General features: G+C 38.5%; 1 protein-coding gene across 2 annotated transcripts; it reads left to right on the top strand.

Moving 5' to 3' along the window:
- The first annotated feature begins 348 nt into the window (after positions 1-348).
- LOC115795091 (dipeptidyl peptidase 4-like) lies at positions 349-17,146 on the top strand. 2 transcript variants are annotated; one of them, XM_030750885.1, is made up of 26 exons: positions 349-408; positions 6,523-6,610; positions 7,120-7,212; positions 8,990-9,081; positions 9,244-9,318; positions 9,406-9,458; positions 9,559-9,631; positions 9,780-9,900; positions 10,985-11,139; positions 11,254-11,351; positions 11,442-11,571; positions 12,522-12,557; positions 13,051-13,149; positions 13,264-13,334; positions 13,416-13,469; positions 13,560-13,669; positions 13,774-13,821; positions 13,902-14,000; positions 14,490-14,559; positions 14,646-14,840; positions 15,065-15,119; positions 15,284-15,383; positions 15,460-15,518; positions 15,614-15,686; positions 16,455-16,528; positions 16,621-17,146. In XM_030750885.1, exons 1-26 carry the CDS (start codon positions 403-405, stop codon positions 16,711-16,713), a joined length of 2,220 nt encoding a protein of 739 aa, XP_030606745.1. In that variant the 5' UTR covers positions 349-402; the 3' UTR covers positions 16,714-17,146. The 2 variants fall into 2 exon arrangements, with proteins under 2 accessions (XP_030606745.1, XP_030606752.1); XM_030750892.1 differs by lacking the exon at positions 349-408 and adding an exon at positions 6,331-6,413 and having other exon boundaries at positions 16,621-16,713.
- Positions 17,147-19,106: the final 1,960 nt, after the last annotated feature.

Here is a 19,106-nt window from a genome sequence, read left to right on the forward strand (position 1 = left end):
CCATTCATGAATCAGGGAGCAGCTGAAAGTAGCTTTACATAAAACGCCTACTCACTAAATATGTTATCTGTTCAAGACAGACAGCAACAGTCTCCTGAAAATATCAGGAGGTAGAAGTTGCAAATTTATTTTAGTCTTCACTAAAATTTACTGCAAATTCAAGAGAAAAGCAATGTGTCTGAGGCCACTAGAGAACTGTGTGAGCAAGAGAAAGTGCAGGGACATAACTTCCTGCACTTTGAGGTCTATGGCATTTTGTGGTGTGGTATCTTAATAGAACCAACATCTGTGGTGGGAGGTCCACACTTTCTCACAAAGGGAAATACCACACTCAGAGCCAAACACTGAAATCTGTGAGTGTCTGATAGTGCCGTAGGTTCTTGAGGACACACACTGCCTGCTATGAAGGTAAATATGCTGTGACAAAATGTAAATGCACAAATTTGAAATAATAATGCAAAATTCCTAAGAAATGCTTACCTAGGTTTGTGGTGACAGTGCTGTATGGGTCAGTGTGTTGTGTCAGGTTTGAACATTCCTACTTTAAAAGCAAGTAATAAGAGCAGAAATTATTTAGAACTGTGATTTTTTTCTTGTGGGTTGTTTTATGTTTGTTTTTATAGATAGATAGATGTCTAGCTAGCGGCTTTACATCAAAAAAAGGCAACAACAAAAAACACTGAAGCCTAATTTTATTTACTATACCAACAGCAATAAGGCCACTTTGGCATCTGTCTTGCAGATTCAAGACAGATGCTGTCCCCAATAACTAAAAGGCAGTCTATGATTTATTATTGTCTGGCCTCTTCCTTATTCACTCTCTAAGTTCTTTTATTCAGCTTCTTCTGTCACTGTGCTCTTTCATCTCTTTCCCTCTGTTGTGATATTGAAAATACCAAGCTCACATCCTCTTATAGCAGGGAGGGGGGCAAACTATGTCTCGTGGGCCATACCTGGCCCATTGATCTTTTTATTCCGGCCCGCCGAAGATTGGTAAAGAATTGCCCAAATCAAATCATATCAAAGCTATGACTGATGTGGAGGATTCTGAGAATTGTTACAAAAAAACTAACAACAGATTTCGATGCGGTGGCAAAAACAACACTGTTCCCACTAAAATTAAATGTAAGTATTAACACTGTAATGCCTTTTTTTTATGTTTATGTTTGATATGTATGCATCTGGTGCTGGCCCGGCCCGGACCGTCTGTCCATTTCAAAAGGTCAGTGTGGCCCCAGAGCCAAAAAGTTTGCCCACCACTGTCTTATAGCTAGCTGAAGGCTTATAGTTGCTGACTTTTAGTGTTTTATTCTGTCTTAACTTGCTTTTTTTATTGCTATTAAGTGTATTTTAATTTTCTATTAATTTTTATTGGGATTTTTCCTAGTCTATTTATTTTACTCTATTTTGTTGCAGCTACTTGTCTGTCAAAAGTGCTTAGTAAATAAACTTAATTTACTTACTTAGGTGATAACTCACCCTTTCATCCAAATATGGTCACTCTCAGCTCTTAAAAAACAAACATGGCAGTGGATACAACTGTTACACTGGGACTTCAAACAGTAGGGTTCTATTACTTGTGTGAATACAGTTGCTGGATTGTTTCTGTGTTTTTTTTTTTGTTTTTTTTTTTTAAGTATTCTACAACCCAGAAATTCTTGCCCATAACAGCCAATGAAAAATTACTTTTTTCAACCATTTGCTGGAAATTAAGTAGCAATAATATACTTTCAGAACTTGTCGTAGTCCTGCTAATCTTTCTCTGAACTTTCTCTTTGGTTTGTTCTGTTTCTTTAAAGATGGAACTCTCGTGTTAACCTCAAGGCCCCTCAGTTTTATGTTGTGACCCTTCAGAGAGACCCTGCCTCTAGGTTGGGAACCACTAGATTAAGCTACCTAGCTACACTGCTCAAAAGTTAAGGGAACACTGAATTATCACAGGATCACACAAAGTCAGTTGAACTTCATGGATATCAATCTGTCCAGTTCGGAAGCAAAAACCATTGAAAATCCACTTCCCCTGCTTTGGTACAAATGAACGTGACAGTAGGTGTACATTGGAGAGGCCCTCCTGACTGAGGAGTTTTGCTTTGTGCTTTTTGCTAGCACCCTTTTCACTGCTGCTGCCTAAAGCTTATTCAAGTTGCAGAGGTAGTCCAGCTTTTCCAGGATGGCACATCCATACATGCTGTTGCAAGAAGGTTTGCGGCATTTCCCTGCACAGTCTCAAGAGTGTGGAAGCGATACCAGGAGATGGGCTGTTAGATGAGGAGAACTGAACGGGGGCAGGCATCAACCCGGTACCAAGACCGGTATCTGTTCCTTTGTGTGAGGAGGAACAGGAGGAGCAGAGCCCTACAAAATGACCTCCAGTATGCTACTCATGTGCATGTTTCTGACCAAACTCAGAATCAGACTCCATGAGGGTGGCATGGGGTCTTGATGTCCTTTAGTCAGCCCTGTGCTCACAGACGAGTGCAGAGCCGCTTGATTGGTATTCGCCCAAGTTCACCAGAATTCTTTTCACAAATGAAAGCAGGTTCAGACTGAGCACATATGACAGATGTAAAAGAGTCTGGAGATGCTGTAGGAAATGTTAATGCTGCCTTGCCTGCAACATCAAACATGACTAGTTCAGTGAGGGGATGCATATCTTTGGAGGGTAGCACAGATCTCCACATGCTAACCAGCAGTACTGTTTGGTACTTGGATGAAATTCCTTTCAATTTTGATTTGGGGAAGTGCATATATAGAGTAGATAAAACTAGTTACAATACTTACAGCAGTAAAATATTTATGTGTTGATCTTTCAGTTTGTATCCAATCCTTTCTTGTATGTCTTCAGTCTGCACTGCCTATGGCTTCAAACTGAAATGAAATGGTATTATAAAATAGCATGAGTAATCATAGTGCATTGGCTGAAGTCTGTGTGTGAGAGGCAGAAACCGTTTTGAAGTGAGCTTTTGGTGCAGTACATCAAGTTGATACTGTCAGCGTTACGAGGATGTTTACATGAAGTTCACTGGCCCATTTCCAACAGTGGTGATTTCCTCACAGTTCCTCCAAACAACTTCCAAACTTGAACACTGTTCAACCTGAAGTCAAGAATGCCATTACAGTACTGACACTCACACCACATCTGCTGAAGTCAAGGCCCAGTTTTTCAGTTTATCCCTCAGAGTAAACACTGGACACTTCCATTAGAAGACCAGTTACAGTCAGTGATTTTCATGCACAATTGCCCTGCATCCCTAAAAAAATTAACATTGTTTAACATATTTTTCCTTAGTACAGTGCACTAAACCTTCCAGGCCACCATATAAACAACTGATGATTCAAAAACGATTATTGTTATTGTTAATGAACAAAATAAGGTGGCAAAACTTTTCAAAATTAATGGATGACAATGTTGAGCTTAAAGCGTTATTTCTTTCTGTTTTCTTTCATGTTTCAGTTTAAAGTGAGTATCTTTTGGGGTTTGAACAAAGTCTCCAGCAAAACAACACACACACACACACACACACACACACACACACACACACACTAGTTCAAGAGTACTGTTTTGTTGAACACTTTGTTCAAACCCCAAAAGATATTCACTTTAAACTGAAACATGAATTTTTGAGGATAGAATGTTGCTGTGTAATCAGAAAACACTGCAGTATTTCCATGTCACAGGATGCTGCATTAGTATTCTAACTTCATACATCATAAATAACCCAATGCACAACTGTACACACATTCAGATGACCACTGAATCTAACTTTCCTCTATATTTGTCTTGTTTTCCCTCCTTGCTCTCTGCCTTCATACGTCAACGCTGTATCTGTCCAATAGGGCCAAATGCGTATGAAGTGACACCTATAAACGGTTTTAGTCAGGCTGAGTGTCGGATAAATGGAGGCATCTGTGAAGTGACGCTCTTCAAACAAGCCATGTTGCATTAGGGAAGACAACCACTGTCTGTTTGTTTGCTGAGGATGTCCGGTGTGAGGGAAACAAGTGCCTCATAAAGGCACAGCTTTATATTTGTTAAGCCTTTAATGGGCTCTTAGCATTTTCTGACTGGTCAGTGTCATGTGCAAAGAGGGAGACTTCCACAGTCTGTGGAAAAATGGTCTAAAAAAGACTTCTTGTATTGTTCTTGAGTCACTCTGAGTCAGACTTAAGTGATCTTTGACACAGCACAGTACAGTATATATATATATATATATATATATATATATATATATATATATATATATATATATATATATATATATATATATATATATATATATATATATATATATATATATATATATATATGCCATCATGAACAAAAAGCAATAGAAAGGACTTTAAAGATTATGTAAATGCAAAGTATTCATTTTATTACATGTACAGTCAGTTTATTAAAAATAATCTGAGTAGAGAATGTACCTGTGTCTCTGTGACAGAAGGTAGTGATTATCTTACAAGAAGGAACAAACAAGTTGAATCCTAAATCACTGCCTTTATGACTTTTTTATTACTTCCAACATATTGCATTGCATGGAGTTGTGGGATTATTAGCAGAAAGTAGCCACAACATTTTAAGGGCACTATATATTGCAATATAAAGTGCAATATAAAGTATAGTACAGTAGAAAGGGTCTAAATGGTTTGCAACAATGCTTAGGTAGGTGGTATGTGTCAAAGTAACATCCACATGGATGACAGGAGCCAAGTTTTCCCAGTAGAACATTGCCCAAAGCATCACTCTGCCTCTGGCAGCTTGCCTTCTTCTGGTGCCAGGTTTTCACCAGATAAGCGACACGCACACACGCCTGGCTATACATGTGAGTAATAGAAAATGTGATTCATCAGACCAGGACACCTGCTTCCACTGAAATCATTAGGGATGTACCTAACTAATCAAGCTGGCTAACCAGCACTAGCATTAGCTGATAACTCCCCTGCTCTACAGTCTAATTCAAATAAAGTGTCATCAGGATTTTTTTTAACGTTGTTTTTTGTTTTTTTTAAGCCAAACTGAAAGGTGTTCAGTTTGGCTGTTTTGATGAGATGAGATGAGATGAGGAAAATGTGACTGAAAAATTGAAGGACACCGCACAGTCACTGGGTAACCTCTTGTCAGCCACAGAGTAGGCCACCCTAATGTACAGTATCAGTTAAAAGTTTGGACACACTTTCTCTTTCAGTGTTTTTATTTTTTACATTTTTTTTCCTACATTGTAAATTAATACTGAAGTCATCCAGACTATGAAGGAACACATAAGGAATCATGCAGTAAACTTAAAAGTGTTAAATCAAAATATGTTTTAGATTTTAGATCCTTCAAAATCGGCACCTTTTGCTTTGATTACAGCTTTCCACACTCTTGGCATTCTCTCAGTCAGCTTCATGAGGTCATCACCTGAAATGGTTTTCCAACAGCCTTGAAGGCGTTCCCAGAGGTGCTGAGCACTTGTTGGCTGCTTTACCTTCTCTCTCCAGTCCAACTCATCCCAAACCATCTCAGTTGGGTATTCACTGTATACCAACTCTACCTCTGAGGGTCTCAAACACATTAAGAGGGCAAGAAATTCAAGAAGTGAAGTCTTGACAGGCACAGCTATTAACTGACAGCCATTCCAGGTGACTGCCTCATAAAGTTGACTGAAAAAATGCCAAGACATGCAAAGCTGTCATCTAAGCAAGAGGTGCCTACTCTGAAGAATCTAAGATATAAAACATATTCTGAGCATGTGTGGGGACCTAAGTTACAAAATGACCACCTATTGTATTCAGTAAGACTTGAAATAATACTGGATATTAGAAAGAATGCAAATTTATGCAAATATCCAGCCTATGCAAAATAAAAAACTTGAGCTGTGAAAGCTTTAATCCACGAGCGGGTGGGTGATGTTTTGGTGGCTGTGTCCAGCTTTTGTAGGCTGTGATTTTTAATACCTAATGTTTAGTTTATATCAAATATAGCAGTTTTCTTTAAATGTCTTTATTTTTGTTTCTACACTCTGGGAACAACTTTTATTCCGTTTTTGACTTTTATTGACAAACTCTAAGTTCCAGTCTTGAACAAGACGAAGGCTGTTTCCAGACAGAATAATACTTCTCATATTTAGGTGAAGTGGCGATTTGTTCCACATACTGAGTCAACGTGTGAATTTGCTAATCTGAATAGCGGACAATTTGGGGAACAGCTTGACAAGCAGCGTATACTTCCTTAAAACACTGGAACACCACCAAACCTGACGAACTTTACTCCGCTGGACATTTACTGTCCCACCTTTGAAACTTCAGCTGAGATAATATTTAACAACAAACCAAGTGTGTCGCATAACTTTAGTGCTCTCCGCGCATGCAGCCCCTGGATCGATGAAGCTGTGATTCGGACGGATATCGTTTGTATACTTTAGTTAACAACAATGGTTGGTGGTCGTTTGTTAATACTCACACATCGATGTTGTGCGCACGGAATGCTTCGCGGGGAGCTTTTTTGGAGCGCTTTCTGACTTTTGTCTGTTCACCCCTGAACAGGTTTCCATTGCCAAAGTGCTCCTGGGAGTTTTTGGGGCAGCTGTGGTCGTCATTTTGATAGCGGTACCGACGGCTATATTTCTTAATGGTGAGTCTTTGCTATTAAATGCTACACACGTTGGCATCTTCTCTGTTTCACCGTTAAACACGTCTGACAGAAAGTACTTTACGCACGCGTCTTTGCGCACGATTTGGACCGTTGTTACACAGCACTTCTTTAAAGATACCGAAAGAATGCATTCATCAGGAGTCAAGCTGCCATCCAAGACAAGAGCTCATTTATGAAAGGAGTGACATTCATACGTATGATTAAAGTCACAATAAAATTTCTCTGACACCAGATATGCATACCTTTAAATATCTTCATACCCATTTAGTACACACTATCACCATTCCCATTATTACACATTAACGCAAGTTATATTCCACTTGCCGTTATCAGCTACACACAATACAGCTCTTAGCTTCTTTTATGATGGTCATCATAGTGTGTGTGCGTGCGTGCGCGCGCGCGAGTGTGTGAGCGAGAGATTATATCTGTAACATGTGACCTTCAAGTCCCTGGCAGGTCCTAACTTTTCCAAACACGTGTTTCAGAAAAGAAGGAGGAGAGCTTTAGATCTTTCACTCTTGAGGACGTCTTCAACAGCTCTCTGAAACCAAAGTCCTACAACATGAGGTGGATTTCAGGTGGGAGAATTCATTAACCTGTGTAAAAGAAAATAAAACGGTGGGACACTGATTACAGCCAGCTATTGTCTTCTGAACTGTAAATCTGTCATCTGAGATTCTTCTATATATCTCAGCTATAAAACTCGCCTTTGTCTTACTAACTCACTTAGATTGATCCCTCGGTAGGGTAAGGCACATGGAATTACTGGCAGATAGTTGGAAGAAGTGGTGGGTTAAAGGTGTTTAAAGTGGTTAATAGATGCCATGCCAGTGTCATTGTTCTCAGAAGATTTCCTTCCCCTTATTCTTTAGCTTTCTAGTGAAATATCTTCAATGCTATTGAACAGTTATTAAATGTAACATTTTTACTTATTTGTCCATAACAAATATGTCAACAACTACTTTTGCATTCATAGTTCCCTGAACATTTTGTGATTCAGCACCAGTGGTTTTAACCCTCTGAGAGCTAAATCACCAGAGGTTCTAACCCTAATTGTAACCCAACCCGTCCCTCGATTTTGGAGAAAGGTCAGATTAAGCACATTAGTGGGTATAACTGCAGCATATGAATAAATAAAGTAGTAGTTATAACTATTTTAGGGCATTACAGAAGGTTTCATTTCCATAAAATAGTAGCAGCAATAATTTCTGATGAGGAGGCGTTGGCGCATATTGAGATTGTGGTCTGTATATGCCTGTGTGTGTCAAATGCCTTCACAAAGTTTGTGTTTGTTTATACTTATTTTGCTTTTTGAGGATCACTTGTATTTTAGTTTGGCTCTCTTGTATTATTAGTTGGGTTGCTATTTTCCTTTATCATTTATTACATTCTCTATTTGTAGTCTTTGTTTGTATTCTAGTTTTCGGTTATGTGATATTTAGCCATCATCTTTAGCGTTCCCTTTTATCTCATCTCTCTGTTTGCTTTTCATCTGTCTCTGTGTCAGGTTTGTGTGTCTTAGTTTGGGTCTCAGTGTGTGTTAGTTCCTGTTTTATTCTGATAGTCTTGTGTGCTTTGTACTGAGTTTTACCTTCCCTGTCTCATTTACCTGATTTGCTGCAGCTGTGTTCCCTGCTGTTCCCATCACCCTAATTACCTGTTGTGTATTTATTGTCTGTTCTTTGTCACATCCTCCCTACATGGTAGTGTGCTTCCTTGCTCTGCCTTCTCAGTGTTTCCTTCCAAGTCAAGTCCTTGTTCAGTGCATATTTTGCTTATGTTGAGCTGTGTTGTTGAGTTCAAGTCCTGTCTCCCGAGTCCTGCACTGGGTCCACTTCCTGTCTTCCGCACTGCCGAACGATAACAGACTTCTTAAATCTGCCCAAGTACCTAATATTAATTAAACTTCTTAAAAACAAATTGGAATACAAAACTGTGATAACTCTCCTAACATTCAGCTTATATTTCTTTTTCCTGTGAACATGTTCAGTCTCAAGGCTGACCTGGTGAGAATGATGACATTACTATGATATGATTTCTTTCTAACTTTTAAAAGCTCTTCCAGAGCCAAAAGTGAACATTCATTTTCATGAGCTGTGAAATACTGTTTTTAATCAGTAATTTGAACTTTATATGTAAAACTAGTGGACTCTCCCTTTAGGAGTCAGCCTGAGGGATTTATGACACATCATAAATGAAATCATCTATGTCCTTGCAATTCCATGCTTTTGTAAATACTTAAGTATGTGTGTTAGGCTATTATAATGTTATCATTTAGTCACTGCCTTAACACGTCCTCCCTTTTAAGCAGAGTATTCAGTGGTGTGCATTCATCTTTCTTATCTCCCACCACAGACCATCAATATCTGCATATGTCAGAAGGCTCGGTGTCCCTCATTGACCTGGTTGGAAACAACAAATCAGATTTCTTGACCAAAGACAAATTTGTGAGTTGTTCCTCCTCGTGTACAATCCACAACCCTCATTTAAAGTTTACAACACAAACTGCATATCAGCACACCGCTTCCATCCAGATGCAGCGTTGTCTGTGTGCGAGGTCGTGAGGATGTGTCTGTGAAACTCACACAATCTCTCTGTTCAAAACACAGACTGAAAAAAAAGCCTATGATTACCAACTGTCTGCTGACCACAGATATGTCGCATTTATGAGCAACTACTCCAAGGTAAAGTACCTTTACTTACATCTGATTCATATTCAAAGCTTTTTAGTCATAAAAAAAAAGTACCTTGCTATGTTTCTGTATCATTAGTTGTGGAGGCATTCATTCACAGCTTCATATTCACTTTATGATCGTGAGTCAGAGTGAGTACCCTAACTTTTTTTATGGATATAAAAAAAAAAACTATATGCCACTATATCATAGTTCATCACCCCTTAAAGTTTCTGCTCAAATCTGTTTCAGAAAATTTATCACACCACCTGACATCCCTGATAAAGTCCAGTACTTTGCGTGGGCCCCTGAAGGGAACAAACTGGTGAGTTCTGGGACAGACAGATGATTGTAGGCTTAACTTTGAGTGACAACCTTTCCTCTGCACACTTGTTGACAATAGCTCAGTAAAATGTGTACTATTCTCGTGGTTTACGTCTATTTTTGACTTTTTTTTGTTTTTGTTTTTTTAGGCCTTTGTTTGGAACAATAATGTGTATATAAAGACTAGCCCCAACGCTCCACCACAACAAGTCACATCCAGTGGGGAAGAAAATTATATTTTAAATGGAATCCCAGACTGGGTATATGAGGGTAAGTGGAACATAAATTTATATTCAGTGTTTCCATGAAGAAACTTGTCAGTTACTGTTACACTTGTAGCTTTGTTCTGGGGCTACAGGAAGACAGCTGATCACATTCCACTTATCCAGAAAAACAATGTAACCGTATCAACTATCAATATGATATATACTGTACAGGCAGATGACGGACAAAAACATCAGTAACAGAAAGGAAGTCATACCTAAGTAGCATTTAGAGGCATACAGTAAGAAGTTTAGGCATCACATCAGTCGTCATCTGCCTGGAGACTTCCCGTCAGAAAAGGAAAAATCTGCATTCCCTGAGCAGTTGGCGGTCGCACAGAAGCTGTTGCACCAAAAAAATCTCCTTGCGATGGCTTTGATCACTAGCAGATTGCCACGGCTTCCCATAGTCTGCAGCGGAAGATGCCAATTTGTCAGCAAACACTCACCAACTAAGCACCGAGCTGAAACATGAAAAAAACGGGAGACAAACCAGAAACGGAGAGCGTTCACCTTCAAAGTAAACTCTGCCCCTTACTGCTAGAACCAACACGTTTCAAGAGGTGCAACTTTTACTTTGAAGGTGAGTGGGTTCTGTTTTGTGTCACACTTCTTCAAGTATTAATCCAGTGGAATCCAGAGCAAAGGAGGAACATGCCAGATTTTGGTGGCTGCTCTTTGAACACTGTAGTGCTCTAATCTGAGTGCCCTTCTGGTTATAATTATATTTTTAAGATTATATTTTCATATTTATGTATTTTGTTATAATATACTTGATGATTTGGGGTCATTTTCCCTCTCTGCTGGACTAAAACTACCAATTTTAACAGTATACAAAGAAATTACAACTCTTACCAGGGTATTGTTTTCAGTAGAATGCATACTATTTTAAACTGAACTCTGGAATGCAAGAATTTAAAGTGACTTTTGAGCATTAATTAGTCATTTTGCTTGAGTAAAGCATCTTATTCCTTCTTCCACCACTTATGAATATCTAAAAAATAAATCAAAAATGAATCCGCAGTGCTCCCGTACTACACCATAAGCTTTAAAAGAACCTCTAACACAGCTTTGTACTTTCATTCTTCCAGAGGAGATGTTCTCATCCAACCAGGGTCTGTGGTGGTCACCTGGAGGGAAGTACGTGGCTTACGCTGAGTTCAATGAAACCGGCGTTCACACTATAGAGTACTCGTGGTATGGCGAAAACCAGTACCCCAGCACTGTTTCCATTCCATATCCAAAGGTAGGATGGGTTGTTTTGTTCCAAGCAGACATCTATCAGAGCTTTTTATTCGTATTTTTTTACATAATCAGTGTTGGCTTTTGGCTATTATCTTTTACTCTTTTGTCACTGCAGCCGGGCACTCCCAATCCCACAGTGAAACTGTTTGTTGTGGATACTGACAACACAACAAAAATCACTGAAGTTGTTGTTCCAGCCCCGTTCCGCTCAGTGTAATCTAACACTTTCTTTCATATCATTCCTTCCACAAAAATAAAAAAAAAAATGTGAGAGTTTAACTGTTCCCTTTTTTCCCATCTCAGTGAGCACTACTTGGCTACTGTTACTTGGGTGACTGATGAACGCCTGGCTGTCCAGTGGCTAAAGAGAGTACAAAACCACCTCATCCTTCAGCTCTACAACTTTACAGGATCCAGCTGGGATCCTTATGAGGTACAACAAAAATGTATAAACAAATTTGAGCACATTTTGAACAAATATAGTGCATGAAATACTACATTGGTATTACTTACATACAATATACAGACAGCGTTTTTGCTGAGTTTTAAGCACACCGGCCTTATCAGCAGAAATACAACCTGCTCGAAGTAACAGTGTTACTGCCAGACTGGAAGAGCTGAAGAATTTTACAAGTTTGACTCAAAAAGGGAACACTTGGAAGTTTTGCTAAATGAAAAGCCAGGATCCTATCATCACCAAATCCTATCATTCTACAGCCGGGGACCATGCAGTATTTTACAGTATTTTATAACCATTTATCCAACAGTTGTTAAGATATTTCCATCCCTAAAACTCTTCACCCAAAGCTGCTTTAAAGCTTACCATCAAAATGGACTTTTGGTGCAAAAGGCTCTGTATGAGTGTATAACTTTGTTAAAAGGCCACTTTAACAGACTGAGACGAGAGGTGGGCAGCACTGTTGCCTCAAAGCAAGAAGGCCTGGGTTTGGATCCACCTTGGCCGGGGCCTTTCTGTGTGGAGTTTGTAAAAAAAAAGTAGTCTAAAAATTCCCATCATTGCTTTCTATAACTGTTTTGTCTGTGAGAAGCACAAAGTCAAGTGATTAGTGATCATAGAAAACTACAAAAACTAACAAATATAAATCTGCTCTGATCTATCTTCATTTCCTGAGTAGATTTGACAGCAGCCAATCATGTAGAAAGTATAGCATTGTCATCTTAATGCAACAGTTTCTTGTGGCATTCCAGTTCATTGTTGGAGCACAGTGAAGCAGCAACCCTGCCATTTAGAGATTTTCCAAATTTGTAGGCTAAAGAGTTTCTAAGTTCAGTTCCATGTCACAGTGTTGCTTTGTGCTCTCTGGGTTTAGTCATGCTGAGCCGATACGACTGGTGTATCACAATTTTAACATATTTTCACAGCATCTGGAGGTGACGAGCAGTGGCTGGATTGGACGGGTACGCTCACTACATTTTTAAATGCTAAATAATGATAATAAGTAGTAAGTATTATCCCATGTTGTGTTTGTATTGAAGCATTAAGTAAATACTTTGCAATGCTCTACTGTACTCCAAACACAGGAACATGTCAGTGAGTTATGCAGTTGTTCCAACTGATGTGTTTCTTCCTCACTATCAGCACACACACACAGTTTCACCCAATCTCACATACACTGTGCTGCAGAATAATCAGTAGAGCATTGTACATATATTAATCTGCTGCAGAAAACAGTTCCCAAACATTTGTTTAAAACCATTTATTTCAAGACATTGTTGAACCTCTATAAAAATTAACATAAAATCTGCACTAATGTTATTGGTTTTGATCTTTTTAACAAATGTTATCTTTTCTTTTTTTAATTTACATTAAGAAATGGAAGCCTGATGATTTAAATTAATTGCACATAAAAAGGCGTTAAATAATAAATGGTAATATACTTGTTTTCCTTAGTTCTCTCCACCAGAGCCGGTTTTTGCTGCAGATAAGAACAGCTATTACCTGCTCATGAGCGACATCCAACAGTACAAGCACATCCATCATGTGGTCGGGGTGGGTATATGATTATTGTGATTTGGCTAGTCGTTTTTTTTTTTGAGACTTCATCTTCATGGATTATAACATGTTAACCACCCACACATGTTCTGTACTGGCTCATTCATGCAGGGCAAAGCTACAGCCATCACCTCTGGAAGGTGGGAAGTCATCGACATTCTGAAGGTCACTGCAGATAGTGTGTAAGTCACATCATATGATTGGAATATGATTATAGACTCACTAGTGTCCATTGAGCTTAGCAATTAGCAATTACTCCACAGATATTTTTCAAGTAACGAAGAGGGTGGCAAGCCAGGAGGAAGGAACATTTACAAGTAAGAATGTTTATTTCACTGTTTTACATTTAAATCTTTGTTAAACAAAATGAATAAGACTTGCTATGTGGCTGTTTGTATGTATTTCAGGTGGACCCAACAAGAAACCAAGTGTCTGACTTGTAAGCTGAGGAAAAACTGTCAGTATAACTCAGCTTACTTCAGCCACAATGCCGCCTATTACCGCATGGCCTGCAGTGGTCAGTTCTATTTCCTTTTTGATGTTTGCAACTTACCTCGTACCTTACCTCTAGATTATTAATATAATTTAAATTAATAATATCATTATATTCTTTACTTGAAGGTCCTGGTATTCCTTATTATTCTCTCATGGATAACACGAACAACAAAGGTAAGCTGCAACCTGCAACTGCTTCTACGGTGCAGAAAAACATTTATTCTAATAACTTTCTTGGATTTGTACATTTGTAGAGAAGCAAGTTTTGGAGGACAATGAAGAATTTGCCAGCATGATATCTGGTATTCAAATGCCCACCGTACGTGAAGGCGCCATCAAACTGGGCGAATATAGTAAGTGAATGCAGAAACAATGATGAAGACTTTCCCGACCAGAGTTTTAATTATGAGCTTAACAGCCTCTGCTTACACTTCTGATTGTACTCTCTAAGTTGCTCAAAGCAATTGAAGGAACACTTTCTCTTTCTCTTCAGGTTGAATGATCTAATGGTGTGATCATTCAACCTGAAAAAAAGACCCCCCCCCCCCAAAAAAAAAAAAGAAAGAAAAACAAGAATCTTCCATCAGTCTTGTTCCACCAATAAGAATCTTTTGTTGTGGAGAAAAATGGGAATCTTTAACAAGTGGTGTTCCAAAAATATCTTCCACTTGAGAAGCTAGGAGAAAGGGGGATCTTCAGTGTATAATGAATATTTTTACATTGTTGCATAATTTATTTTACTACAGTAAAAACTGAAGTACTTCTTCCACCTCAAGATTAATTAGTATCTCTCCTTCTTTCCTTTTTTTTTTTTTTTTTTTTGATGTTCATATTTTTGACAGATCTCCCGTACCAGATGTTTTTGCCTCCAGGCTTTGATGAGTCTAAGAAGTACCCTTTGCTGATAGATGTGTAAGAATTCATTAAAAAAAAACAAAAAAAAAAAGCTTTTTAAAAGTGGGCCAATAAACTCATTCCGAATTTGCTCAATGTTCCAGGTACGCAGGTCCTTGCAGTCAGAAAGTAAACTCCATCTACAGGGTAAGCTGGTCCACCTACCTGGCAAGCTCGGAGAAAATCATTGTTGCTAGCTTTGACGGAAGAGGGAGCGGTTACCAGGGCGACAAGTTAATGTATGAAATCTACAACAGTCTGGGAACCAAAGAGGTGGAAGATCAGATAACAGCAGCCAGGTAAGGAAAGTGAGGAGGGGCTTAGACAAGTCATTGCATTTCAGACAAACAGGTCGCCCCTTTGGCCCAGTAAGCTTGATAAAACTGGATTTTACTTGTTTCCATGGCTCTCATTTGTAGAGAAACTTAGTGTAGTGGAAATGTCATGAGTCAGTGATGACAATGATCAAAGAGGTCCTTGTCATCCTCTAATTCATATTAAAATAATATCCTTTTTTTCGAAGGGAATTCGTCAAAATGGGGTTCATTGACAAAAACAGAGTTGCTATTTGGGGATGGGTAAGTAGTCAAGACTTTGTGGTAAAAAAAAAAAAAATGTTACAAAGGTTAGACACATTGAGAACATGTTAGTGTGAGTTAATGTTTCACTCTCAGGTCAGTGTGTTTGGCCTGTACTTAAGACAAGAGATGAGCTGCAGTAATGAGTTTTTTATATCCCACAGTCCTATGGAGGATATGTCACATCCATGGTCTTGGGTTCTGGCAGTGGAGTTTTCAAATGTGGAATGGCGGTTGCTCCAGTCTCCAAATGGCACTATTATGGTATAGCTTTTATTGCGCCTTATTGCAATCCATTTAATGATATGACATCATATCTGCAACTGTCTGTTTGTATCAGATTCCATCTACACAGAGCGCTACATGATGGAGCCTTCACAAAATCCTGAAGGCTATGATGTAAGTTGCACAATCAGGAATATCATGTTCTTTTCCCTTATCAGTTACGCAATTGTCTGTAATCACCCATAAAAATGAAATCTGACTGTGTGCAGAACACAACAGTAACTGCCAGAGCCAAGAACTTCCATTCAGTGAAGTATCTTCTCATTCATGGAACAGCTGATGGTGAGCAATACAAGGCCTTTATATGTATTTATTATGTTTTAGGCAACAATAAGCCTGGAAACCACATGAGTGTGAGAGTTCGTGTTTCATTTGCTCTGGCAGAATACATGCATATTTTTCAGCCATGCCATGATTCTGTGGAAAATACAACCAGTTTAATAAGTCACAGGTTCAATAGAATTATTTTTTCCATCTCTCAGCACTAGTCACACTTCCCTTTGCTCTGGTTGGCTGTAGGTCTTTTCACTTGTGTCCACAGGCCAGCACCCCTTCATATTGCTTCCTTGAAAATTGAACTGAGAGGTTCCAGACTAATTTGAATTTGTAATTTGTTTGGTTGGAAATGTTACCAACAACTGATTTCTGTACAGAAGTTTCAGAATTCTAAGGTGGTGTACCCAGAGTAACATCCTTACTATTAAAACAAAACTCTGAATTAGTCTAAATTGAGCCTTGGATCCAGTACTAATGATACTACAGAAATATCATATATAACAGCACTCTTCATTATCACCAAATTCATACAGACTGATGTAAGATCAATAGAACAGCTCATAAAACATACAATACTAATTCCAATACAGTACATTACAATCTGTAATGTACTGTATCATGCATTAGACTAAATGGGATTGTAAGTTTATATTACCATCAGATCATACTTCCACTTTGATCAAAACTTTTAGCATTTGGAAAAGTGATGACTACTATGTTACCTTTTAACAATACCATCAGATGCCAGTCTTACTGTTCTATTTGTTTTTCTAGACAATGTCCATTTCCAGCAGGCAGCAGAGATCTCAGAAGCTCTGGTGGAGGCGCAGGTGGACTTTGAGGCCATGGTGAGCAACTTGGAAAATCAAAAGGACCATTCCAGGTCCAATATTATAAAAAAATCATACACATAATATGTTTTGCCTTCTTCTTCTTTTAGTGGTATACGGACAAGGATCATGGGCTTAGTGGCGCTGCCAATAAACATGTCTACACCCACATGACTCACTTCCTACTGAGGTGCTTTGCATAAAGTGTGCTGAACCACCAAAATCTGTTTTCATTTTCTATAAATAAAGATATGCAATTAAAATCTATTTAAACTCATTTAATAGAAGAAATTTCATGGGTACAATGCTAGTGATCATGCTGTTATTTGTCTATGACAGTTTGTTGTTTGTTTTTGATATGTTCATTTAGCAATAAGAGTCTTTTTCAGGAATCACAGCTGAATCGTTTACTTCTAAAACCTCTTTGTGAAAAAAATATTTGAATACATTTATTGTTTAAAAGGTCATTTCATGACCAGCAGGAAAAAAGTGAAGAATGATGTGAAGAATGAAAAGTGAATAAAGCTTTTACTACTTGGACATCTAAAATTTGTACAATATTGTATTATGCATAGACACATCAAAGTGACTTGATACACTTTTATAGCATTTTTAAAATTGCTGACTGTTTGTTGTATGAAGTGTTTTCTAATGTAATAAAGAGTTAATAATGAGGAGGAGTCTTTGATGTGAAATAACTTCAAGGGGATGAACTTAAACTTAAAGGGGATATAAAGCAGTGTGTCATCAGCCTAGAACAGAAGCATATAATGCAAAAATGGGCTATAAATGAAACCTATCTGTTGACTGCAGGAAATAGAGATAAAAGACATTCTTAGTCATCTAGTGAAGCTGATTTTGGCAAGATACTGTAATGATGTCACATTAGTGATCCAACCCGACTGCAAACTATAAAGATGGCATAAAACATCAACGTAATCATCCGGCAGAGAAATCCTCCAAAAAGGAAAATTTCTGACAAAGCCCAAAAAAGTCCTAAGTACACCCCTTATGGCTAATGTATGACTTGCAGCAAAAGGGGACTTGTTGGTCTGGGCCCCCAGAGTCTAGGATCACTACTGACATGCTATGATCCATAATCATGTGCCATGTTGTTTACATGTTTGGCTCCTCCCACTAGATTAGTAGTAGTAGTGCATTTTTCTCTCCTCCCTCCAAGGAGAGAGAGAGTGTGTGTGTGTGTGTGTGTGTGTGTGTGTGTGTGTGTGTGTGTGTGTGTGTGTGTGTGTGTGTGTGTGTGTGTGTGTGTGTGTGGTGATTGAGACATGTGTACTCTGTTGACTGGCTAGTTTGAATAAGTTCCTGAGTCTGGAATGAATGATTGGATGGACAGCAGCCTCTTAACCTCCAGCCACCACAAACCTCTCCTTGTATACTCTACACCCAACAAAGAGCCAGCAAATTGCGAGTTGTTTTGAGTGTTTGTGTAAGAATCCTGAACTGAAATCCTTTACTGAATAGTGTGAAATTATTTGTCCTCCTGGTACTGCTATTGTAAGCCAAGAGCATTTTGTAAATATTTTTTGAAAATAGAAAAAATCCACTGTACATACTGAGCACTGCGGCAGTAGGAGTGGAAAGACATTTTTGTTGAAATGCTTTTTGTCTTGTTAACTGGTCAGGAGCATAGATGAGAGAATTGTGTGGTGGTTTTGTTTGTTTTTGTTGTTTTGTTTGTTTGTTTTTCTTGTCATTTCCCTTTTATTTTTGGTTAGGGAAGAATAAGGAACATTAGATATTTTTATTTGCTGTTGTGGCACTGTTCACCTCTGAAGCAAATAAACTGCTGCTTAGCATCTTCAGTTTTGTGTTGCATTCCTTTTTTTTTTAGAGTCGTTTGAGTGGGGACTCGTGCCTCATGTTATGTCTAGGTTACTCCTAAGCCGGGGATGTAACATTTGAAAAATCTGTCATTTAATTTAAAAAAAAACACTGCTGGCTCTATGGTGTAGTGGTCAACATATTCACATTTCACGTGAAAGTTCCCTGGTTCAAGAATGGGATGAAGCATAAATCCAGGGTCAGGGGGTCACAAACTTGTGTACTAGTGTTGGTTCCCATCCTGGGGTAGTGGGAGGATTGCGTCAGAAGAGACATCTGGTATAAAATCTGTGCCAAATCAAACATGTGGCTCCACCTTCTGTTGTGACTCCTTGGGAAAGGGTTTACCACAGTACCTATCTGTGATGGAATAATAACATATTACTTGAGGTTTTCTCTGAATTAGATTGAACTTGAGGTCTTAAAAGTAGATTTTTACTGTTCCCTCTGCAAAATCTGGGCAGAAGGAGGTCTTGTTGATATTCAGCTTCGTTATATAGAGCCTAATGACACTGAAGAGTACCGGGCATTTGATGCCTCTTTGGGATTTTCTGACCCCTGGTAATTCAGCCTTGGATTCAAGTCACCAGGAGAATTTAAACATAGGCACGAGGGTTGTCAGAACAGTGTGCAGATTAGTTTATGTTTAAATCCAGCACCTGAATAAGATTGTGGACTGTGTCTGTTCCCAGACCACAAAAAAAAAAAAAAAAAAATGAATCATAAAAATTCAAATCACAATTCTCAACTCCAC

Source organism: Archocentrus centrarchus, chromosome 2 (assembly GCF_007364275.1).
Source record: "Archocentrus centrarchus isolate MPI-CPG fArcCen1 chromosome 2, fArcCen1, whole genome shotgun sequence".
NCBI lineage: Eukaryota > Metazoa > Chordata > Actinopteri > Cichliformes > Cichlidae > Archocentrus > Archocentrus centrarchus.

Coding starts and splice junctions, on each gene's coding strand:
- LOC115795091 (XM_030750885.1), top strand. Junction 13,470..13,559: donor GGAGGAAGGAACATTTACAA/GTAAGAATGTTT, acceptor TATGTATTTCAG/GTGGACCCAACAAGAAACCA. Junction 14,841..15,064: donor GATCAGATAACAGCAGCCAG/GTAAGGAAAGTG, acceptor TTTTTTTCGAAG/GGAATTCGTCAAAATGGGGT.